A 25497-nucleotide genomic window follows, 5' to 3' on the forward strand; every position below is an offset into this window, starting at 1 on the left:
ACCTCTAAACCTTCTTCCTCTAAACGGACTTCGCTAACCTAATCACCTGACCACCTGCGCTGAAATCACGTGCGGCCTCATGGTCACGTGGTGTGCTCCTTCTCCACTTAGCGGCTGTAGAGGCGGAGAGACTCGGCAAACTGCCGGCGGAGAGGCTGAGTGACGGTGTGTCTCCCTGCGGTGAGCCGGTACTCCAGCAGGTAGGATGATTTAACCGCTCGCTGTCCTCACTGCGCTCATTTAAGAGCTGGGGGAGAATTTAAAGAGGCACAACCTGACTTCCCGAGTTTAAATATTGCCCCGCTGCTGCGGAGTGGTTGAAGGAGACATTTAGCTTGCTTGTATGTAACTAATGAGTCCTGTTTGATTCTGAGTGTCGCTTGTGGACAGTTGATATATCGAGTAGAAGTCAGCCTGTGCAGGATAATGAAGGTTTGTGACGCTAACGCGTTTTGTTAAATTATAATAAGCGCCGGTTTTGTCAGGTTAACCGTCAGCTGTGTCCTTAAACGCCTCATAGGTTTCACTACAGAAATACTAAACTAAAGCTGGGTATTTAGAGACCAGAATTTGAATGTAATCTACAGGTGCACGGAGCCTACTGCTTGGAGTGACTAAATGTCAAACATAATTATTTACAGCTACTTAAACGTGGGAAATTACTAAATTAAAAACAAACAAACAGTTAAAATCATTATTTAATTGAAATAAAGCCCTATTTGAATTTTCAGCTTCAGAAAGTCAAGTGAAAAACACCCATACAGTGTTGCTATGTTTCTTTTATGAATAGGTGAAAGGTTTTAATGAAAACAGATCTTTAACACGACCTTGGTCAAAACAACACCTGGCTGACTCACAATCACGTTGGACAGTTGGATGTAGTGAGCAGTAGGAACGTGCCAAGACAGGGAAAGCTAGATTTGTCCTAATCTTGTAAACAGGATTAACACCTCTTTAAGTCCTGTCACCCCATACAGAGAGACGGGCCAGGATGAGTCCTGGATGTGTATCCAGCCATTTTTGTAATCAACCAAAAAAGTAAAGCTTTTTATTATATTATTGTGTTATATTTGTATTGTGCCATAAGTTACATCATATTAATACAAATTGATTCCTTTGAATGAGGAAGACGCCCACACAAATGCTGACATTTGAGGCAAAAGCCTGTTGGTCTGCTGACTAATTTGCTGATGAGCTGTTTACCATCGTTACCAGTTAGTTTTTATTTAATTATTTTTGGATTTTTGCTGAAAAAGTTAATCATTATATTATATTTTAATTGACATTTCTGATAAGTGACTCATCATTTAGCATTTATGTTACCAATCCTAAGTATTTTATAGTGTTAGCTGTGTGTTTTTGACTCTTTTGGTGGACAAACATGTGTGGCAACATGGACATTTTATTAATCAAAATGGGTAATCCCTTATTCACAAGGGATTCCACACTGGGTAGTTTCCATATGTTTGATTTGGGGGATTTGTTTGTTACACATCCTGACACAAGCGATTTATGTCTCATCCCAGAATGGAACCAGAGACCTTTTGCTTGGTTGGTTAATTTGTAAACCTCTGCACTTGATTAATGATATATTAAATTAAATTAAAGGTATATTTAAAAAATGATAAAGTGATGAATAAATATGAAAATAATTTAGTTCCAGCCCACCTGGAGGTGTAGATTTTTGTACTTGACATTATTCTTAGCATTTTCGCATGTTAAGACCATTTTTTTTTTTTTAAATTAAATGTGTATACGTGATTAGTTGTCCTGAATAGTCTTTCTGTTGTTTTTAAATGTCTCCCACTGGCAGAATAGCAGAGGTGTAAAGATTGTGAAACTGTGACTGAAATTGTGTTAATAAAAATATCAGAATGATGCTACTCTGTTTGTGCAAAGACTTCCTGCTAAGTTGAGGTTTTCTTACGTGACATGCGCACACGTGCTGTCTGCTCAAGAGCTGTCTGCCATATTGGATGAGATACGATCACTGGTTGCTAAGGAAATGCGTATTCCTCAACTGGTTGGCAGTGGTTACTGGAGGCGTCTGGCTGTTGCTTTGGTTGCTAGCAAATTGTTATGGTTATGTTTGTTTCTTTGTCTGCAAATACTCTCAAACAACTAGCCCAGTGGTAGCAAAATTTGGAAAAAGTACGACACAGATGAGAAATGGAGAAAGTTCCCCTAGTAGACAAGTTCGTCACTTACATTAAACTATGACCGCAGCAGTACGCTAGCGACCAAACCAATCACAAGGAGCTTTTTGGCCAACTTGTTGGGAAATACAGGTTTTTCCCCATCAACCTCTGGGAACCATGGTTAGCGAATACAATTTTTCCATCATGACCAGTGGTTGCAAGATGATTGCAGACCAGTCTAGGCCTGTGTGTTCATTTACATATGATTTGGCACGTGCAGTGCTGCTCTCTGAAATCCATTCATTTCTATTGCTTGCGCTGCACAATAATGGTTTCTTGCTGCGCAGTGCCAGCGTGGCGTACTCAGGGATGTGTGGTCAAAGTTTGACCTAGTTCGACTGTACCTTTGCCTGACCAATTAAAAACAAGTCTAGAAGACTATGAAGAAAGCATGTGCGTATCTGAGTTTGGTGAACTTTTTGACACACATTTACGTGGATGGATAGATAGATAGATTGATTTAATACAACACAAACTCTTGTAGAGGATACAAAGTCAAAGAGAGACATGTTTTGAAATGACAAGGACCAGGTGTATCTAGTACACGTAGAGCAGCCGCAAAAAATGACATACAAGCAGAGCGCAGCGGCCAGCGCAACACAAACTGTCCTTCGCTCTAGCTAGCGGTCAGCGCAGCACATGCCCTCTGCCCTCTCGCTCTTTCATGTCTGTAAACACTCTCCTGATGACTTTATGGACTCAATCTCTAGTTTCACATCATAGTGAATAAAATGTTAAGTCCATATTGAAAATTATGTTTTAGTTTTGTTTTTTTGGTTGTATCTGACAAGTTGTTGGGCAACAACTTATCAGTTACAAGCTGAAATGAGTGTACAGTTTCACATCCTCGTTCACCTCTTGCTTGCCACATCTAATTTTAGAACATATGTGTATTCATAAAGGCACTTTGTAGAACAATAGAGGATGTCCATCTTTTATGCTGTTGGTAGGTATGAAGCAAATCATGAGTTTGGGTAGTTTTTTAATCACCTCCTAGTGGAAAATAAGGCTCCATATTGTTTTTGATTTGTATATTCTTGTTATGTTCTGGATGAATTCAGTTAATTTCAAGTCTGCACACTTTGGCCCCCCAGCTGTACAGAACATCATACCATTCTATCTTTAATGTGGGAACCTATGAGCTAGTCTGCGGCCAAATTCTCTGGGGATATCAGCCAGTATTTTCAGACTTTCAGTGCAGCCTGGGGATATCTGGGCCAAGACTTAACTTTCTGTCTGCAGGGAGAAAGCTTAGAGAAAAACTAATAAAGAGCTAGAGTATGGTGGCCAGTAAAGTAAATTGACAGTTTACCTACATGCAACCAGAGCCTGTTTAAATGTCACTAGGCTTTTGTACTTTTAATACATACCAGAATAATCAAATGTCTTGCCCCATATCTACATTCTGCAAATTCACATGCACATCTGTTTATAGAGCTTATGATGTGTGTGACGGAAGTGCTGTGGGAGTTGAACTCATTCTAAATTTGGTCATGTGCATTGCAGATAAAGCAGACGGTGGTCAACAGCACTCAACAGGGAGCTCTGATTGTTGTTTTTGTGTTCTCATCTAGACACTTCTGTTTTGAACACAACACGAGCGTTGCAGTTTTCAGGGTACAGCTTGCTTTGGTTGACAGTAGGACAGGAAGTCACAGGATATTACAGGAACTCTGTGCACACAGTGTAATGCTGTTATCGTATCATTAAACACCACGCAACATTCAGTAACCTTTGTGGTCTTCTCAGCACTGAACACCCAAGTTTGAGATACATTGCTGGTATTCTATATACATTCATGGTTTCCATAGAATGAGTAACGGCTATCTATGTCTTGTGCCAACAGATCAGATTTAGTTTAGTCCATGACCTACATTTGCATTCTTAAATATGAAATATTTGGATGGTGATGTGCTCTGGCACCTGTTGTTCTGCATAGTTTTTCACATTTTGTAGAGTAAATTATTATTCAAACCAAAATCCATTGGATCAAAGTGTTCCCTGAGGGTGTTTTGCACTGCTTGTAGACACATTTCAAGCACAGGTTGTCCGTGACTGGGGGCCTGGTGCTGGATTATGTAAGCGTTTTAGCTAAGGCCTGGGGTAATTTTTCCCTCAGTGCATGTAGAAAGGTCAGAGGAGCTGTGCTGCATGGCACAAACCAGGAGCAGGCTGCTTGAGGAGGACAAGGGGGGGTAAAGGAGGGAGCACATGGAGTCCTCAGGAAGGACACCTGTAGAGCAGCGGGACCAGCGTCTGCACCTGAAGTCCCTCTGGACTCTAGTGAGTTGGGGTGCTGCTTTGACTTCTGTCTTACTGAATAGTATGAGCAAAGGTGGACTTTTTCACCTTTACTCATTTTATAATAAGAGTAAAGGTTGGTGTTTGTGTTTTTGTGGTCATTTATTTAAGAAATGCAGGAGAGAAACTGATGGATCTGTGAATGATACTGTGTTTATTTATTGGTCAGTCTGTATATCATTATTTCACTTGACTGTTGAGTCAGTGGAAAGGGAGAGTGAGGAAAATTCGTGTAAGACAACAGAAATGTATTGAATTTTCATTGATAACGAGGAATATTAGAAGGTGAAATTAGATTCTATAGAAAAATTAGTTGATTAAGAAAAGGGATTAAGTTTTCCTTCCTTGCTTTTTCCAGCCAGTTCACTGTGTGATCAGCTTCCCAGTAGGTATCTTATCTAATGTGAATATATCTACTCTTGTAAACCTGCTCCAGTCGTTTAATCCTAACTTCATTTTACTTTCTGCTGCAATCACTAAACATCTTTACGCTATCTTTAGGTTAGGTTCATGATACTGATGAAAAGGTCCTGATGTGCAGAATTAATGGCTGTAGATATGACTGGATCTCCAAAGGACCACATTTTGCGTATTCATCATTTTCAGCTATTATCAGCAGATTGTAGTTCGCTGAGTATGTTTTTGGTCTAATGTCTAATCGCATTAGAGTTTAATTGGAACACTATCTGCTGGTCTTAGAGGCTGAATGGTTTCAAAGTCCAAGCAGCTGGTAAGCAGCTCGCATCTAGTCTCTTAATTGTTGTCCCAAACACAACACAATAACACATTTTTTTTTTTTTTACCATTTAGGCCACACAAATATGAGAACTCCTTATCTGCATGTCATGTTTCCTGTTGCAAACCCATACATTAAAGCATCTGAACTCACATTAAACTGCAGTAATTGTAGGTGCTGAGCAACATGAGAACATATGACAATTGTACGACTTCGACTTACGTCCTGAAGGGATGAAATAAGGTTCAGTAAATACAAATTTGAGCTCTGAAAACATGGCCTTTTGTTTGCTGTGGTGTTACGAACGTACATGACAAAAGCAGGAAACCCCAAAACTGCATTAGCCGGAGTAATGACGTAATGTAACCTGGAAGTGTAATGTGATAGCTTGTGTACGAGGGACGCATGAGACAGTTCTGATAAATGTAACCACAACTGATTTTGTCAGTGATCTGAGTCAATGACATTGTATTTTTACATTGTCGTAGTGTTGTGTGTTGTTGTGTAAGAAGTTTCTTTTATTCATTGTTTACTCAATCTAGATTTAAAACTTACACACCGCTTAAAATGTTTAAATCAAAGGCATTAACCCTATTTTACACTAAATGCAATAAAATAAAATTAGTGTTGAAATCACTGCATATTATTTAAGTTAGAAATATCCTTAAAATGCATTTGGTGGGTTTTTCTGAAGTGACTTTTGTGATTATAAACAGCATAGGCCAGAGTTCACCTTCAAACCTTTTAACCTAATCCACTTGGGTGTGAACTCTCTTTGTCCATATACACATCATGTTTGAGCTACGATGAGTCCATAAATTGTAAATTTTATGCTTTTATTTTAAACTTTTAAACCGTCACAGTACAAGAATTGTGTACTGCAGTGGTGGTAAGTTGCAGTTCTTACTTAGTTGTAATATATCCGACTGTCCACAGTACAGAGTCCTATTACACTGACTGACTTGTGCTTTATTATGCAAGCTAATACAGGGGTTGTGTTCATGGAAGACCTCTACTGAGAAATATCTTATTACATTTGGATTCAGGGATAATGTTGTTGTATGAATACCAGTAGAAAAGGGATCCCGCTGTGTTAACAGTTTACAGTTGACACAGTTTGGACTCGTGCTGCACTGCCTCTGTATTGGGTTATCTTTCAGCACCAGTAGATAGAAAACCATCAGGTCACAAATCAAATTCATCTAATGCAAAAAGGTTTTGCCTCATCTGGCCGTCTCTCCAGCCACAGCAAATGATATTGAATCGTCAGCCGGATGGACTATGTCAATGATCTTTGGGTTGTGTTTCAAATTAGATTCCCCAAACTTTACCAGCTCATGAGTACCACCTTTTCACATCTTATTATTATTGTTATTCTCTTTCAGAGGTCCTTATTGTAATAAGGGACGCGTTGTAGTGTCCTTTCGACTATTCTTTGAGATTCATAGCACAAAATGAAAACAAAGAACAAAAAAAAGAATGATTTTACTTTGCTTAGCTTTGAGTCAGCAGACATGAATGACCTGAAACATTCAGAGAAGATTAATAATAATATGGCTGTTAATGACATGTCATTATAGCATTGATAAACTCTGGTAGAAATAAAAATGACTGCTTAACCACTGAGTCAAAATACCAGAAATGTTTTTCTAAAGTGATCTGTGACTAATATAAAATGCATTCCTCATGTCCCCTTCAACAATAAAAGGTGATGAAGCAGACATGAGGATTTAAAGATGAGAGAATAATATAATTATATGTATTTAAGGCTTCAGTGCTGGTGATGATTAGTGAGTATGATGTGCATAAAAAGTACAGAAATGTTAGTAAAAATAAAAAAGTTATGAATATCAATAAAAATACAATTGTGCTACCAGTGTGTAACAATGCATTTTATTTTCATTGTAGCATTTTTTTGAATTCTTAATTAACCTAAATTTGAGGTTTTATCACTCCTTTTTCCTCTAACAAAGTCAGGCTGACATGTCAGACAGGTTTCGCTTGTTTATGTAAAACTGTACATAAAACGATCACAGATTTATTGCTAGCTGTACAAACTGTACAAAGGTCTTTTCTAACTGCTTAGGATTGTTATGTTGTTAACACTCAAACTGGTTACAGAGAGATTAACTAGATGTGACCCAAGTTGGGTCCCATTGATTGTAACTTCTGCTCCTTGTGGAAACAGAAACACTTTCAAAAACGTGCTCTCTGGTCAATTCTACATCAGCTGCCTCGGTGCTGTATCTGAGGCACTGATTAAATCTCGATCGCCTAGGACTCTTTAAGAAAATGGGACAGAGCCACTGTGTTTAGGGACTGGCATGCATTTCCTTTGCAGGCTATTCTGAACAACAGGGGCCTCACGACAGGAACCATGTCCTAGAAAGACACAAAAATGACCTCATGATTTTATTCTGCTGTTAATCCAGACAATATAAGGGGTTGGAAGGTAAAGTGTAAATTAACGAAAGCTATTTTTGCTGACAGGTGAACACCATGAACTATGTGGGGCAGCTGGCAGGCCAGGTGCTGGTGACAGTAAAGGAGCTCTATAAAGGGATCAATCAGGCCACTCTCTCAGGCTGCATTGACGTGATTGTGGTCCGACAGCCCGATGGGACGTTCCAGTGCTCTCCTTTCCACGTCCGCTTTGGAAAACTGGGGGTGCTGCGCTCCAGGGAGAAAGTAGTGAGTGTCTGCTTCAAGTAGAAGTGCACAGGTGTAAAAATCTGCAAATGTGTGCGGTGAATTTAAATGAAAGCGTGCTTGCTCTGCTCTGAAGGAAATATTTGAACCTAAACATTTCGGTATCCTGGAGCAGATTTTAAAATAAATGTAAAACATGTCTGTTTAAATGTTAACAAAAACGACCATAGAAATGTTTTTAGATAGATCATAGATCATAATGGCTAATTTTATATTATGTGGGGTGTCCAAGGTTGCACAATGAACCTGTGTGTTATCAAGAAGCTGCACAATAGATTTTCTGGTCATCTGACTGCTCTTTGCCTCTCTCTTTCCATCTCAACCACATTATCATCCAATCCACTCTCTGCTTCTAACAAGAGCACACTGCACTCTCTCTATTTATAGCCTCTGTATAGTGGGTAACTGAGGATGGAGACAGAATACATAGACTAAAGCTCAATTCAGCCTCTTATTCCCAGCTGATCGAGCTTCATCCTCTTCAAAAACCTTGTCTTACATATAGAATAAGCCCGTCTGTTGTAGACTTGCAGGAAGGACTGACAGGAACAGGAAGTAGTCTGTGGTTGACTGAAGATGTTTTCACTTACTCTGTAAATCACAGAGAGGTTTAAAACATTTCTTACTACAAACCAAGCAGGAAAAAATAGAACACAGGTGTTAAATGCCCTGCACCGTGTGACAATTTAAAGGTGCTGGGAGTCACTTAATCAGCACAGCTGAGTTTAAAGTAGAAGAGAATTATGAAAAACATTTTTTTCATGGTTTAAAGAACAGGTTATTTCCAGTATTGGAGCAGATCAATGGAAAATTAAAAAATGAAAACCTTTATTTGAGTCCCTGGGTTCCTTCTGGAATTCCATGCATTTGTTTATGAGATCATCAGTGCCTCTGCTGATTCCCTGCACTGAGCACCAATACTTGAAGATGGCTTAAAAATGGAGGCCAATAATCACTAAAATCAGCAGATGACTGGATACCAGGAAAACACAGCTAACATTAACATTAGCAGGAGAAACACAGTTGTTTTTTCTTTAGTCTGACCAACTTTTGGTGAATGCGTGAAACAGAGCACTTACTGTACTTCACTGAACACACTTGGGTGTTAATACCAATAATTTGGGGGATTTAATGCTGAGAGCCTTTATGGCTTGTTTGTTTTAAATAATGGGCAGAAGTCATGGCGAGTAGTTTTCTCTGTGGCTTAACTCTAAAGCTTCTGTGACGACATACATATTGTGCTTTTCTCATTAGGGTTTGGTAAAAAAATCTGAGGCCATCTGAGGAGAACAGAGTTTAAGCATCTTTTGAAATGTTGTTTGACTGCAGATTGATATAGAGATCAATGGAGAACCTGTGGAGCTACACATGAAGCTTGGAGACAATGGAGAGGCCTTCTTTGTCCAGGAGACGGAGCAGAATAATGTGAATTTTACCCACATAATATGAATAAAATTGAGCTGAATTATCTATCGTTGCTCTTTGTACATGTATTTATTTTTTTCTCTGAAACAGGAGATTGTTCCAGCCCATTTGGTGACCTCACCTATCCCTACAGAAGAGCCTCTGTTCAGGAGCAGAGAATCCAGATGTGGGGGAACAACAGCAGAGACCAGCCAGCCCCTCAGTCTGGAAGAGCCAGTCTCTGTAAACCTCCACCCCTGCTCCAATTCAGCTGGTAAAAAGAAGAAGAGACGCAGGAGAAAGCACAAAGCTGAGCCACGTAAGGAGGAGCAAACGACGGCGTCTGCAGCCGGGGAGCTGGAGCTGTGTGATCTCAGTTCAGATGAAGAGCAAAATGCACAGAGTGGACGGTGAGGAGACATGTTTACTCTGAAAATTGAAATTTGACCTGTTCTTCAATGTAACTGAATTATTCATTTGTTGTTTCCTGTCCTCAGAGCATCTTCACTGTCTGCAATGAAGGAAAATATGGACCACAGACAGCATTCCCCACTCACCGCCCTTGAATGGGACAGCTACCCATTCTCTGATGGCGACTGGTCGCCCTGCACTACGTATGGCCTTTTCTGTTTCGTCCATTCAGATGTTTACAGAGTTCCTACAAGCAGAAAGATCAAACACTTACACATTAAATCAGACTGGGCTGAATAAAACAAATTATTCCTACAGCATCATTAGAGCTTTTATTTTTCTTATATCAGGGAGGTGCCTGAGCCCATGTCACCGAAGAGTGACTCGGAGCTGATGGTGAAGCCGTCAGAGAGCATGCTCAGGACTGAGTCGCACATGCAGTGGACCTGGGGGGAATTTCCAGAATCTACCAGGGTAAGAGTCTAAAACTTGGACTAGTGCTAGTTCATATCATTCAGATATAGATAGATAGATAGATAGATAGATCTATCTATCTAGAGAGTTGCTGAAAAATTCTAAAAGCTATTTATTGTGTTCAGGTCAACAAAAAGGAAAAATGGGAGCCAAAGACTTTGACCATCACTCCCTCAGAGAACACACACTTCAGGGTTATTTTGAGCTCTGAAGCCATGGAGGAAGAGTCCAGAGGAGGACTGGGAACAACAGATCCCGTTTGCAGTATTGTAAAACCTGAGCCCCGAACCATCAAACCTGATGAATGTAGCTGCAAAGCGCAGCCCCCTGCTGCTTCATCACATGGTGCAAACAATACAGAACCCAAGCCAGACCTTTCAAGTTTGATATCGAGCAGCTTTACACCAGAGCCCTGCCCAAGCAATGCTGACCTCAGTGCAAAAAATGCAAGCAAGGCCAGGTGGACATCTTCATCTCCCAGCCGCCAGGACAGCAGCTTGACTGCCAGCGCAGGTAGTAACCAGACCGGAGACTCTGCAGCTGTTTGTCCTGATCCAAGTGCCAATTCAAAAGCCACCGACTCACCCATCAAGAGAAGGGGTAACACTTTTACCTTAATCTGAAAATGTCATATATACTAAAGGAATTTGTTTAAACCTACAGATTTAATATAGAAAAGTTTAAACAAATCATTAGCAGGAGAAAGCTTTCTTGCAATTTCTGATGCAGAAGCATGTCTTCTTAGAAGTGTGGGAGAATTGTTTAGATGAGGAGGAGGGAGGCTTTGAATCTTTCATTTCATTTTATTACAAAGAGAGGTCCTCCCTTACTTGGTCCCCCCTGGCACAGTATAATATTAATCACAAGGATAAGAAAAGACTACAAAAAGAGACCCAGCAGTTCCCTGTTTTTGAGAGAAGAGCTACTAATAAACTGTTAAATCGGTCCCTGAAAATGTAAAGCAAATATCATAAGAAACAATCCATAAAAATAAGTCCAAGATGAGAAAAAGTTGAGAATTTTTCAGAGACACTCTTTCTGACTTGAACCCATTCAGAGTATGTGAATGCTGACAGGAAGGATGTGGTTTCTGTTCCGGCCTGAGTTCATACTCTGTCTGGGGCTGCATTTTGTACGCGAAAGTGAAGTGGAAAAAAAAAAAAGTCAGCAATTTCAAAGAAGTCAACCCTTTGTTTTCATTTCACAAAGTTGTGAGGAAGAGGAGCCAACATCAGGGACCAGAAGATATTTACCTGGAAGACCTCACCGCACTCGAGCCTGACGTTGCTGCCCGGTACTTCCCAAAAAGGTACATACCTGGAAACCCTTTCAGCTACCCTGTTCTGTCCTGCACCCTTAGACATGGTGAAATAAACACTGTATACTTTTGAAACACAAATATGAAAACTGCTTTCTGATTTTAGTGTCTAAAGCTGCACTCTTGTTTCAGTGAGTCAGAACAGGTCAATAAACACTGGGTGGAGACAGGACAACGCTCTGGATCCCAGTCACCCCAGTCAGTGGGGAGTGCAGCAGCAGACAGTGGCACTGAGTGTCTGTCTGACTCTGCTGGAGACCTGCCTGATGTCACACTGTCACTGTGTGGAGGCGTCGGTGAGAACTCGGAGATCTCTAAAGGTAGCTGTAGCTTTCCCTCCCTGGAAGTCTGACTCTGACACCTTGTGCTTGTGCCCTCTGGATTACGTGCTGGATCTCTGCCAGTGTGTCATTTTCACTTTGGGGAGGTTGAAGGCAGGCAAATCTGGTGTGTAGGGCAGGCCAGCACCCAATGACATGCACCGTCACTCTAAATGTTGTCAAGATGTTACAGTAGAACTCCTTTAGCAGGAATAACCGTCTCACCCTGAAGGACAAAGTCATTGTACGCAGCCGTGAATGTCGAAAAACAGCGAGCATGCTCCTGGTTGCACTTGTTACCTGTTGACCTGCCTTTAGCCTCTTGAGCTAAAAATTGAAGGTTTATAGCCAAGGACACATGTTTAACACAGAAGTTTATGTTTGAGGAAAATGCAGATGTGCAAGAGGTCAAACTTTAATTTTCCATATCAGTTATTAAACTTGTGCGAAACAAATAAAGCTTTGAATTATTTTGAAAAGAAAAGCAGGGTATATATGTTTTTCACTTACAGCTCCTCTGCAATATTAGTTTGCAGTATGGGTTGGCATCTTTATTTTTAGTGTGGCTCACGATGCTCTCTTTTCTTCCAGAAAAATTCATGGAGCACATCATAACCTACAATGACTTTGCAGAGAATCCAGCAATTATTGATAATCCTAATTTGGTGGTCAGAATTGCAAACAGGTGAGTCCTCCTGCTAACCAACAGGTGCACTGTTTCATCAATGTTTTTTATAATCTTTGGAACATCCAGGTGTTATACCTCCTTATATTTCAGGTATTATAACTGGACACTGGCAGCACCATTGATACTCAGTATGCAAGCTTTCCAGAAGAACCTGCCAAAGGTATCCTTTAGTGTAAAGTCTTAAGATTTATCTGCTTACATCTGCACACTTATACATATGCTTCTGTTGTTTGACTGACAGGCTACAGAGGAGGCCTGGGTGAAGGAGAAAATGCCAAAAAAGTCGGGACGCTGGTGGTTCTGGAGAAAGAGCAGCGTGAAGCAGGTGTGTTTCTATGAAATTAATAACTTCTTACTTTTTATGTAACACTCCTATTTTCGAGTGTAGCGGGCAGTAATCAGTAGCTTTGAATTGTAAATGACGTGAGTTAGATGAGAAACAGGTTACCTAAATGCATCAGTAACCATTACATCACTCACTGCTTTGCATCATTATGTAAAGACTCTTCACTACCTTATGAAACAAACTTTTACTGCACATTGTGTTTTTTTTGTTTTTTTTTCTATTTAGTTATCATCAGAGACCAAGTTAGAGAGACAGGAGTCTCTGACCACAGAGAGCCCTTCCCTCCACCAGGCCCCAGAAACACAGTGAGTCAGCAACAAAGCTCTGGCTTCCTCACAACACTACAGTCACACATCAGGACGAGCAGTGTTGGGTAAACATGTCCCACAGAGGGTGGATTAGCATGTTAGTCAGCATGCAGTGCTGTCATTACATAACTCTAAATCAGTACGAGTCCAGGAACCAAACAAAAAACAGTTTAAACATTAGTTTGAACTAGCAGATTCTATCTTTAACTATTGTAGAAATCATTGAAAGTGCTTTCAGTTTCAGTGTAAACTGTGTCAAGGGCAAATGAATACTTTAAATGAATTAGCAGGTCTGCTGCCCTCTTTTGACTATAAATGATGCTGCAAGGTGGAGTTTCGTTCCCTGAAAGATATTTGATATAGCATAAATATGTCACTGAATTGTCCTGCTATTGTGCCTATTTTGACGTTGCTTCACAATGACTTAACTCTTTTCTGGGCCAAGGCCCATTTTCTCTACTCTTGACACCATTTGCTGGTCTTCTTCAGGCTGTACTCTCCTCTACAGGCAGAAAGCTTCAGAGTGGTCCAGCGATGATGAGACTAAAGAGCTGAATGCTGCGGCTCCTGCTTTAACACCTACTGAGCGCGCGCAGACGGAAAATCAAGCACCACAACCGTGTCACTCTTACAAGAAATCCCTCCGCCTTTCGTCCGATCAGATAGTAAGACCTCGCACCGCTGAGTGATTAACTGGGAAAAACTACAAGCAGACTCATTTGAGTCGTTTAATTTCTGTTTCTGTGAAGTGCAGAGAAAAGCCCTAGATTAGATATTTTATTTATTTTGTTTACAAAACATCCCATCATTGACTCAATGCAGCTTTGAGCTACAGAACAGAGTTTTCTATGTTTATGCAAACTGTAGTAAAATCTTATCAAGATGATTTGTAAAATGTTAGAACACAAGCACAGGCATTCATGCAGAAAGTGACAGAGATAGCACACACATATATAAACATGCTGATAAGTGAGAATGTGAACAATAAGGGGGGGAGCCTTAAATTACATTTAAGTTTATGGTCTCTATTAGGTAAATGAAATGCTAAGATTTAGTGGCCACAATAGCAGGATGTTAAATGAACAAATGTATTATATCCAGCATTCTTATCAAGCTCAGTTACTCATGTAGTGGAAAGTATCTTATATTGCAAGTAATACTTCACTTTCACACTTTTTGGTGTAGTATTTGTGTTTAAAAGAAAACTTTAATCATTGTGTCTCTTACAGGCCAGCCTGAAGTTAAGAGAGGGGCCAAATGATATGACCTTTAGCATAACCACTCAGTACCAGGGAACGTGTCGCTGTGCAGGGACCATCTACCTGTGGAACTGGGACGACAAGGTCATCATTTCTGACATCGATGGGACCATCACCAAGTATGGGGAATAAGTATACTGAAATAAATACTTTGTATTGTCTTTATTTCATGAGATTTCAGAGTGTTTTGAGTCTTATATGCTTTACGGCATATAGTAGAGTGCACAGGGCAAAATATTTATCAGCAACGGCATGCTAAGAGGGTACTAATTTGCCTTTCTGCACAGTCAGAACTGCAGTTTCTCTGCTCAGACTTTAGAGGTCAATAGACAAGCCTGTGGAGTTCATATTGCTAAGCACAAACCTTGTCACTTGGACCAGTAAAAGACATGGAGGCAAGAGTTCTGTTTATTTGGTGCTATAGATGCATAAATGCTAAAAACAGGCCATTTTAGCCCATTATGAGGTGGTTGCTATGCATCAGGATGACACCATTATATATGATATAGATGAGAACCTCCAGGGGCCAAAGATGTACCTGTGTGCCAAGTTTGGAGGAGTTTGTGGACAAACAAACAGATTTTGTGTATCATTGTAGTATTTAAACACTTTCCTAACATGCTTGTCTCAATCTCTAGTTTAATATCTAAATAAAGAAGTTCATTTAGTGCCAGTTAGTGTAAAATAGATGATAAAATTGTGTTTTCTTTACCTATTTAATTTGTTGTTGATCAATCGCTACTCTCTCAGCGTGCAGTGTCATCAGGCTCACTACACTTTTGTGACTTGTGGTCTTTTAAATACAGTCTGAAGTAATAAGCACTATTTTAACCAATTTTAAAGGTGAATATGCTCTCTGAGCTTTAATGTCTCATTTTAATTAATCACAGATGTTTTACTTGTATTGGCATTTAAATTTTTTATACTTGAGTGTACAGGTTGGAGTGATGGTAAACTTCTCTAATTTGTTTTGTTTGATAATACGCAGCATCCAGTCATCAAATATGGATCTGCAGTATCTATTCCACTCATCATTTTTATGCTCAGCTCTGTTATAGTATTTTACATCTACTTTCCCCACAGATCAGATGTGTTTGGTCAGATTCTACCTCAGCTTGGTAAAGACTGGACCCACCAGGGAATTGCTAAGCTTTACCACTCAGTGCATGAGTAAGAAACAGTAACAGTTTCCATGACTACACTCTGTTAGGCCACAAAGACGTCAACAAGTAACATGAACATCTTTCCACTGCAGGAATGGCTACAAGTTCCTGTACTGCTCGGCTCGAGCCATCGGCATGGCTGACATGACTCGAGGGTATTTGCACTGGGTGAACGACAGAGGGACTCTGCTGCCTCAGGGACCCCTCCTCCTCTCCCCAAGCAGCCTCTTCTCAGCCTTCCACAGGTAAGAAAATAATAACCTTCCTTGTCTTATGTACTGCTTGTTCCAGTCAACAGCGCTATTTGAATAGCTGAGAATGAATACATGATTTAAGATGCACAAATAAATGTTTGTGCTTCCCAAGAGAATAACAGTGACTATAAAACAGAGTTATAGAGGAAGCCTTTTATCACAATGCAAATTACAATCATTTTGCTTTTTCTTTTCCTTTAATGAAATGTTATTTTAGCTCCAGTCACACGTTCTCACACTGTGGAGCAGCTGATGACCAGAAACTTGAAAAAACAAAACCTGCAAATATTATCTTTAGCCTGCATCATTAAAATGAAAAGTTTAACTCCTGTCGGTGTCGTGCATTGTGGCTGCTCATTAGATGATTCAGTCATTCAGTGAGTTTGAAAGTCATGAAAAATGAGCTCAGTTAAAAGAAGGACACTCCAGCAGCAGAAGGACTGAGGTTGATTCTTTAATTCTTTCTTTTCTTGTTAGAGAAATCATTGAAAAGAAGCCTGAGAAGTTCAAAATCGAATGCCTCACAGACATCAAGAACTTGTTCTTCCCAAACACACACCCCTTCTATGCTGCCTTTGGAAACAGAGAAAGCGTGAGTTTCTCAATTTTGTCCCTGTGCTGTTAGTACTTTTGAGGTTTTTCTCTTTGAGATCTGACTGAATTCTTATGATAAATGAATGAAATTATACTTTTTCTCATTTTGCTTTTGTATACAAGGATGTGTTTGCCTATAAGAAAGTGGGCGTTCCTGCGTGCCGAATATTCACAGTGAATCCCAAGGGGGAGCTGATCCTCGAACAAGCCAAAGGCAATAAAACATCGTAAGTAGGCGACCCATCCCTGGAGTCAGTTTGTGTCTGCCAGCTGTTTCTCTCAGACAGACGGTCATTGTTTTCACTGCTGCTGTCTTGTTTTTTGGCAGATACAGCCGGTTGAGTGAGCTGGTGGAACATGTTTTCCCTCTGCGGAGTACACAACACAACGCAACCTTCAGCTGCCCAGAGTTCAGCTCCTTCTCTTACTGGAGAGAGCCCATCGCTGAGGTGTGCCTCGAGGAGCTGCTTTAACTTGGACTACCAGACCCCCGAACACTTTAACTCTGGTTATTTTGTTGACTCTGCAAAGGCTTAATGCCAGTTACGTTCACATGTCCGAGAGCTTTGTAGACCACTAAGACAGTTTGGAGTATTGATTCACTCCATATTGCAAATATATTTCCTTCATGCGCCTCGTTATTTAAACTTCACAGAAAAAAAACTTTATCTGAAGGCTTTTGCAAAGTTTTCCTTACAGGAGCAGAAGTTTCTTAAGGACTTGTATAGACAGTGGAGCTATAACAGTTGGTGTGATCAGGTTGTGCGACATACGAAGCGTGATCACAAAGTCCTGTGACTTCATGCAGTTTTAAAAAAACTGCACCTTATCTAAATTTGGACAATTTCCCATTCAAGGTCGTCTCCTTGTGCACCTCTGGTCTACTTCCAGCACTGCTGCAGTTTTATTTCACACTTTTTTTTTTTTGACTATTTACACTTTTGTGTTTTACAAGTTTAACCAAAACTTCGGTGTTGATGGTCGTCAGTGGTGTAAGAGCTCGGTGTCTGGGTACGAGACTTTTTTTTTTTTTTTTTTTTTTTTCTCCCCACGTTGTTATTGTATTTTGTACCTTGATTTTCTTTCCTCGGGATCAGACTGTCACTGTGGACTGAAGCACGGTTGTGTGCTGGCACGCAGCAGATTTTAGCTAAACCAACACAACCGATTCTGACCATATTGCAAGTTTTTCCTGAGAATGAAAATTTTACGTTAAAGATTTAGTATTTTTGACAAACTGGAGCACATTTAGGGCACATTGAAGGCACACAAGTACAAATGAAAAGGACAGTGTTGTGAAACCATCAGCAATGCTGGAAGTAGTTTAGCAAACCCAAGAAGACTACATATGAAGGGAAATCACAAATGTAAACTGGGTATGATTTGAATATTTTGTACGGGTGAGTCATGGAGTTATATTTGCAAATTTTAGTGGTGTATGCAGAACGGCTGCGTAAGCATCCTTTTGCCGCCTTATTTTATTTATAACAATCTTATTTAATGTGTAGTTTTAAAAAGCTGAAGGATTTTGCATTAATATGCTAAGAAGAAAATTGTGAAATGATTTGCTTGGGGTTTAACTGTATTACTGTGATTTTAAAAAATGCTGCTACTAGAAAATCATTTTATTATTTTCACTTCATTTTTAATTTTTTACTGATGTTTTGGCAGACGTTACTGTCAGTAAAATTTGTTGCACTCTTTCTATGAAAGTAATACACTTTGTGTGAAGAGAACACAGTAATTTTTTTTTTTTTTTTTAAAGTTTTAAGGTAATTTTCCATTTAGAGTAAGGAAAGTTTCTGCTGCTTTGAGTTCTTTTCTGTAGATCGCTGTGATTACTTTGTGTTGATGTAACAGCGCGAGCACAAAGAATGACCAAATTTCTGATGAATACATGATACAAAAGCAGAAATGTAATTTTTTTAAGGTGTCAAAATGCAGATTTGCTGTACATAACTAATGCATAGTAGTATATTTAAAGTATGTATAGGACTGAAACAGTTAAAACATGTTGGATGATGCATTAATAAAAGAGACTTTATTTAAAGGATGATCGAGACTTATTTTATACATTTAGCATGTGTGTCTCTGTTACCTCAAAGTCGTGGGGGATGCTAAGAGTAGGGGGAAAAAAAGTAACTTAGTGGTTTACTTGATTACTCTGTGAATGTGAGGAAACTTCCACTGCTACACACTAGCATGCTCAAGCAAATATTTGAGAACTATGTTAAAATTTTACAATAAAAATGCAGTGTAAACTATATATTAATACTCATGAAGTGAAATCATCTCAGTTATTTGGAGATCAAATTATATTATAGCTATAACATCACAATGAGCTCGAGTATGTCATCAGTAATGTGCACCACACTTCACTCTAAGGTGTCGGTTGTCTCTGAAAGCAGAGGAACTACCGCTTTGATGTGCTGGGGTAGAGAAGCGCAGCGCTGAAAGATGACACGACCTCAGATGAGGCTGAGACAGCGAGCTTTCCAGCTTTTAAGACGAGTCGTACTTGGTCTCCTCGCCTCAGTGAAAGAATCAGGCTCGCTGATGTTGAACTGGTGCAGTTACAGAGTTCGTGTGAATGCAGAGCTGTGACACCAGACATGAAACCAGCAGAGTTCAGCCTCTGGATGCTGCGACTAGACACAAATAGGACTGCGTCAACCTTCTCTCCTTGCTCGGGTGTCAGCACAGCGGTCACCAGATAACGGCCATCCATCGGAGCTGTGAAGATGCCTGAGAACACATAACGATGCAGTTAGTTGAGATTCTTACCAAACACAGTGGCACAAACTGCAATATTTATGCAACTATTTAATCGATTTGGTTTACATTTTGTAAAGTTACTGAGCTCCAGAGGATTCAGACTAATAATCTTGGCTTTTCCTGTAGCAAGATTATTTTCAGCAACTTCCAGCCCAGTTTCATTTCATAATAATAACTTTTTTGACTTGCTTCTTACCTCAAAGTGTGTTTAACACTAGAACTACATTACTTAAAAAGTTATCAAAGAGCCAACACACTTGGCTCAACACTGCTTTGCCACAAGCAGTTGCTGTGCATCACGACCACTGTATGTGCTGCAACAATAGCTAATTGAGAATTAAACTGGGAATTTTAATCTAGTCTAATTATTTAAAGTGTCTCCGGTGCAATTGGGTCATTTATAGTTTGAGCTTAAACAATTTATCAATGAAAAATTGAAATCAACAAACAAAAAAAAACAACAACTGATTTATAAATGCAGAGGAAAATGTGGGGTAAGACTAAAAAAACAGATACCTGTCTGAGGGTCGTAATGTCCACCATCATTGACCAGCACCTCGTTGAATCGGATGATACCGACAACTCCTTGAAACGGTGGAAGAGTCAGACCAGCTGAGAATGACACTTTCTCCCCTGAATACAGGAAAGGAAACATCACAGGCTGCCAAACATGACGATAGCAGAGGCAGGAATTTGAATAATCAAAGTCTGACCTGAAGCCATGACACGTTTCAGAGGAGGGGGTCTGAGAGGCATGCTCACATCTGTTGATCAAATAAAAACAGCTTCATTCACTCTTCCTGCGCTCGGCTGTAATGCAGGACATTTAAAAAGGAACACTTACCTGAGCTCACATGAGTTCTGGTCTGGAGGATGTCGGTGGGTTTTTGTGGGGATGCTACGAAATAAAACAAAAACATAAGTTGCGCGAAACAATGTTGTGTACTGCATGTACGGTTGTGGTTGTGTCTCCACCTGGAGCTCCAGCAAAACCCTGAACAGCCATCATGATCCCATCTGTTCCTTTGGGCAACTTGGATGAAGTCATCTCTCCGGGGGGTCCCGCCTCTCCGGTTTCCATCACAGGCAGCTCCGAGAGTGAGGTATTCATGGGGCCAGCAAATACCTTGGGCCCTTTACTTGACCCCTGGGGCTGTCTTGTGTCAAACACTCTAACCGGAGCACCTGAATAGAATAGATATGGAGTGAGGGTTGGGAAAAGGCTAAAGGTCGGTGAAAAACACATGTCTGGAGGGCAGATGCTTTAAGAGACGATACACAACCAGCTGATTTGTTAAACATCATGCCTATAACTCAGTGGCACATTCTTGCAGTCATCTTTCTAATATTACATTTGATGCTACTTTATCTTAACTCATTCACTGCCATTGACGTCTATAGCCGTCAATTGCAGTGAATGAGTCAATGGGTTTAACTCATTCACTGCCAATGGCTGGCAGTGAATGAGTTAAGAAACACCTTAATTCTTCATGGCACATTTTAAGCAAGGTGCTGGTATCTTTCCTCAGATTTTGGTCCTTGTTAAACATGACAGCACTGAGCAGTTGCTGCAGATTTGCCAGCTGCACATCCATGATGTGAATTTCCTGTTTCAGGACATCCCAAATGTGCTCTGCTGGGTTGACATCTGGTGACTGTAGAGGGCATTTGTGTGCCTAGAACTCCTTGTCATGTTCAAGAAATCGCTTTGGGATTTGATGTTGTTTTATCCTCCTGAAAGCAGACATCAGAAGATGGAAACCGTGTATTCATAAAGGGATGGAGAGGTTCACCATTACACCACCATCACCAACCTGCACTGTAGCTATAAGGCAGGATGGTTCATGCTGTTTATGCAAGGTTATGACCCTAACATCTGAATGCTGCAGCAGAAATGGAGATTCATCAGATCGGAAAACACTGTTCCAGTTTTGTTGAGCCTGTGTCGACTGTAGCTTCGGCTTCCTGTTCTTATCTGACAGAAGTAGCAGCCAGAGTGGTCTTCTGCTTCTGTAGCACATCTGCTTCAAGAATCAATGTCTTGTATATTCAGAGATGCTCTTCTGCATACCTTCGTTGTAATGAGTGGTTATTTGAGTTATTATTTCCTTCCTGTCAGCTTGAAGCACTCTGGCTACTCTCCTCTGACATCAACAAGACACTTTCACCCAGAGAACTGCTGCTAAGTTTTTTCTTTTTCTGACCATTTTCTTTAAGTCTTAGAGAGCAGATCAGCAGTTTCTGAAATATTCAGACGAGCCTGTCTGGCACCTACAACCATCCCATTCAGAGACACATTCTGATGCTGGGTTTGAACTTCAGCAGGCAATCTTCATCATGCCTGCATGCCTAAAAACAATGAGTTGGTCCAGTGTGATTAGATAGTTGGATTGATCAGATAAACAGGTGTTCCTAATAAAGTGTCCAGTGAGTATAGCATGTCTGTGAACAGAAATCTGCTATAATAAGATGATTAACACCTCCTGATATAAAACCGGTTATAATTTTCAGATGGTATAATTTTTATACTATCTAATATAAAAGCTACATCTACTGCTATATGTACATGCACATAAAATACAGAAATGTGACTGATGCATAATAAGCAATCCTGCACACTGATGAAGTGGCAACTTCTGGGCCTAAAAACTAATCCAACACAAAGTGCCAAAACTGCAGTATCTACACTTGAGGCTGACTCCATAAGCAAGTCAATTGCCAAGTTTTTGGTAGGTTTAGAGAACCAATCGTTACTTAGCCTTATGTAGCAAAAGTTGGGATACTTTACGAGGGAAGAAAGTCATGATGGGTGGAATCTGTAGGCTGCAACTGCAAATCATCAGCGTAATTTTTGTAGTACCCCCTCCCAAAGCCACTGAGAACAGCAGTTTCAACTTTGGGCCAAGCAATGCTGTGGTGCTGTGCTGGTGTCAGTTTTTTTTGGAAGCAGTGCTTTTAGATTCCCATGTTAAAATGTCCAACTTTACCACAGAAGGAAATATATTTATAATCTGATACAAAAGAGAGAATGGCTTTGTTATTGCTAATTTTCTTGCTCGTGACAACTGAAGGCAGGGCGTATTTTTGTAAAACGCAACTGCTTAACTATGAGGGTAAAAGTTGCACGATTAAGGGCGTGGGTGCTCTGAGTGGCAGGCCAGTGCTGCCAGCTGTCAGCTACATGTTGTACCAACAAATCTGAGTTATTGAACTGAACCTCTCAACTATATTTCTGGTACTGGTGCTTACTGGAAGAATGCTTAAGTGTTTGAGTGCCTAATGAGAAATGTCTGCACACCTGAAAGAACAGTAGGTGATTCAGAAGAAAGCAAACTTTACAAAAACAATTAAACATGATCCTGCCCACCTGTATTCTTGACAAAGGTCGAACAGGCGAAAGCGTTGCAGTCTGATGAATGTGCCAGTTTTATCTGAAGCAAGAAGACATGCCTGCTGTTTAACTAATTGGTGTGTGTCATCTGGCTTCAGATGAAGCTGATAAAGCATAGCAATACAATTTATGCTGTGCTCTCTAATATCTCTCTCTAATATATCTCTTTTTGCCTATGGGAAGCATGTATATTGTAAATAGAGTTCACAAACCAAAGGGTGAGTACGCCAACCCTTTTTTCGATAGTTGCCAATGGTTGAGTGCAGAGATCAGGAGTTTGGATGGCAGTAAACTTTATATTGAAAGTACACGGTAAGATGCTCCTGGTTGTGCTTCCACCATATGGGTTTCACATTAAGCAACACTAAAGTGTGTTTCCAGCAGTAACGCCTGACAGTCCATAGAAATGTTAAACATTGTTTATTCAGTTTTTTGACTTCCAAGAAACCTGAAGTTGTTTGAAGTACGGCTACTGCTGAACCCTCATTAACAGGCTAGCAGCGAGTGATTATCTGAGCTTGTTATTAAAGACATTAGCAGAGAAAAAAAGAAAAAAAAAGACTAATACCCCATTATCCATCATTTACCAAAACCACACATCTTGGTGCATTCACTAACCTACAGGTGAGGTGAACCGTTGGTGTTTATCATCTAGTGATCTTTCCAGCTTCAGGCACATTACTCATTATTGTTACTCTTTGGTCTACAACATCTAAGTTGCTCTACCAAAAAGGAAAACCAGCACATAAAAGACATACCAGCAGCATACCAAGATACGGCCACATGTTCAATCGCCACACAGCTTATCCCCTCACCCCGGGGAAAAGGATCGTTCACTGCAGAAGCCAGAGAAATCTGCTTGTTAAACGCAACATGTGCAGAGAGACCAGCCCGTGGCAGTAAAACAGCACAGGGGGTGTGTGTCTGTGAATGTGCACTGTTTCACTGGTCTGTGTTTCTTGGTCTTGTCGCTCCTCGTACAGGGCGAGGTAGATTCTCTGGAGAGTCATGTTTGATCTGAGGGACTGTAAAGCGTTTTCAGACGCAGTGTTACAAGGATAAAAGACGCGAACAAAGGATGTATGCCTGCACACGAAAATGCTTGTCCCGATGAAAGAGATTAGCTGTAAACAAATGCAGCTTGATCTACCATCCACCACAGATTTTCATTCCTCCACCAAAGCAGCATGGGAAATCCTCCCTCTGCTGTTATTCCCTTAACCGCCTGATCCAGGCTTCAACAGACCCTTGTGTCTCAAGAACTGCCACTTTCCACATTACATACCGCATTGTAATAACTGCAATCTGGTGCATATTGACTTTATGACTCACCAAAAACACATTAAGCTCTTAAGGATATGATTTAGAAATCAATAAATCCAGCCTAAGAATTTCATGCTGAAAGTACCCAAAAAAAAGGGTTGTTGCACAACATTTCTGTCGGAAATAATGTCACACCTCCTCCACCAGAACAATGAAGCATACATGAGTAGCCACAGACAGCAGCACACAAACAGTGCGGACTGTGTTTTTCTTGGGGGCTTTTCTACAGGTCCCATCTTGTTTTTGGTTCATGGGGTTATCATATTTGACCGCTGACCAGAGTGTGTGTGCCTTATCTCTAACAGGTCATTAAACTACAAGCACCAACCACAAGCCTTGTCACAATCAGGAAAGCATGCTTTCTAATCTCAAGAGGTTTCCATAATAGAGCTGTACTTTAAGAATCTCAGCTCTCCTTGTCAAAGACATGAAAAGGATGTGTTTTAACGCAAGGGATTATGGGGAAATGGGTATGTTTAAATATGCAGACATACATGGCAATACAGTATATAAGGCAAAAACAGTGTTTGTACAATTCCAACTTTAACATTGAGCTTTAAAGGCTATGTTTGTTATTACCACCTTTAGTCTATTTGATATTGCATGGCGGTTCAAACTGTGTTTTTCTGTGTTCATTATTCCATTAATTTGGAGCAGATCCCCAACACCAAAGGCTGAAATGCAGCGCCAAACCATGACAGCGCATCCACCACGTTTTACAGTGTCTTCTTCTTTTCTGACCGCATCTGTACAAGCTAACAACCACTTGGAATCATCATTCCATAAAACCTGTTGCGACTGATTTTCAGTCCAGTTCTTTGGCATACCTCAGCTCCCGAGTTCACTTCCTTAAGAATGGAAGGATGGCTGTCAGTGGCTTCTTGACAGCCATCCTTCCACTGAGACCATTTCTGATGAGGCTTGAAGGAACAGTATTGGATCAACTTGAATTGGACGGCTAAAAAACCCAAACAAACCTATGTTTTTCTGAAAATGTTGAGGACTGGATTGAAAATGATTGAAAAAGCACCCAATGGCCATCAAAAAAAAAACTCCAGAAAGCCTTGAGAACTATTCCTTAACAACTCTTTAAAAATTACAATCAGGTCTGGTTGATTGGAGGCAAAATAAGAAGAAATGAAGCGGAGCCCAAGACATTTGCACAGCACTGTGAATGCTGACACGTATCTACTAAATATATTCGGTTAATGAGAGAACGGAGAGGATGGGCACGTGACGCACAGATAAAATGCAGAGCTCTAAAAGGAGCAAACAACAGCTCATAACTGTGAGTTAAATCTCTCCTAAACAAAAACTTATATTTACATTCATTTTTCCTAACATCCAATGAAGCTGCATCGCTTGAGACAACATTTGTAAAGCCAGGTTCGTTAAATAATTACAATCATGCAGTGTTTATATGCGTGATTACTAGCTTGCAGTCTTCAGGGCTTTTGTAAGCTGAATTTAGCAACAATCAAGTCAAAATTATTTTAGTTAAAAACTAAACCCAAGAGTCAACTGT

The 25497-nt window shown here is 40.3% G+C and overlaps 2 protein-coding genes across 2 annotated transcripts in view; one reads left to right on the forward strand and one right to left on the reverse strand.

Annotated features, from left to right (window-relative positions):
- Positions 1-18536, forward strand: LOC146567238 (phosphatidate phosphatase LPIN2-like). The gene is made up of 20 exons (XM_085286941.1): positions 1-200; positions 7726-7926; positions 9274-9369; positions 9460-9758; positions 9846-9962; positions 10110-10233; positions 10359-10833; positions 11443-11542; positions 11684-11871; positions 12463-12556; positions 12650-12719; positions 12801-12884; positions 13131-13210; positions 13722-13878; positions 14443-14591; positions 15556-15642; positions 15728-15880; positions 16367-16481; positions 16607-16710; positions 16812-18536. Exons 2-20 carry the CDS (start codon positions 7735-7737, stop codon positions 16954-16956), a joined length of 2829 nt encoding a protein of 942 aa, XP_085143067.1. The 5' UTR covers positions 1-200; positions 7726-7734; the 3' UTR covers positions 16957-18536.
- Positions 18506-25497, reverse strand: part of emilin2b (elastin microfibril interfacer 2b) — a 12207-nt gene continuing 5215 nt past the window's right edge. Inside the window, exons 5-9 of the mRNA XM_085286940.1 lie at positions 20234-20443; positions 20103-20156; positions 19972-20022; positions 19775-19891; positions 18506-19228 (exon numbers count right to left, since the gene is read on the reverse strand). Coding sequence (XP_085143066.1) covers positions 18897-19228; positions 19775-19891; positions 19972-20022; positions 20103-20156; positions 20234-20443 — 764 coding nt within the window. The 3' untranslated portion in view covers positions 18506-18896. The remainder of the gene's footprint in view (positions 19229-19774; positions 19892-19971; positions 20023-20102; positions 20157-20233; positions 20444-25497) is intronic.

The sequence above is a fragment of the Mchenga conophoros genome, linkage group LG9 (assembly GCF_057382185.1).
Source record: "Mchenga conophoros isolate Kocher_MC1m ecotype Shallow Benthic linkage group LG9, M_conophoros_male_GT1.1, whole genome shotgun sequence".
NCBI classification, from domain to species: domain Eukaryota; kingdom Metazoa; phylum Chordata; class Actinopteri; order Cichliformes; family Cichlidae; genus Mchenga; species Mchenga conophoros.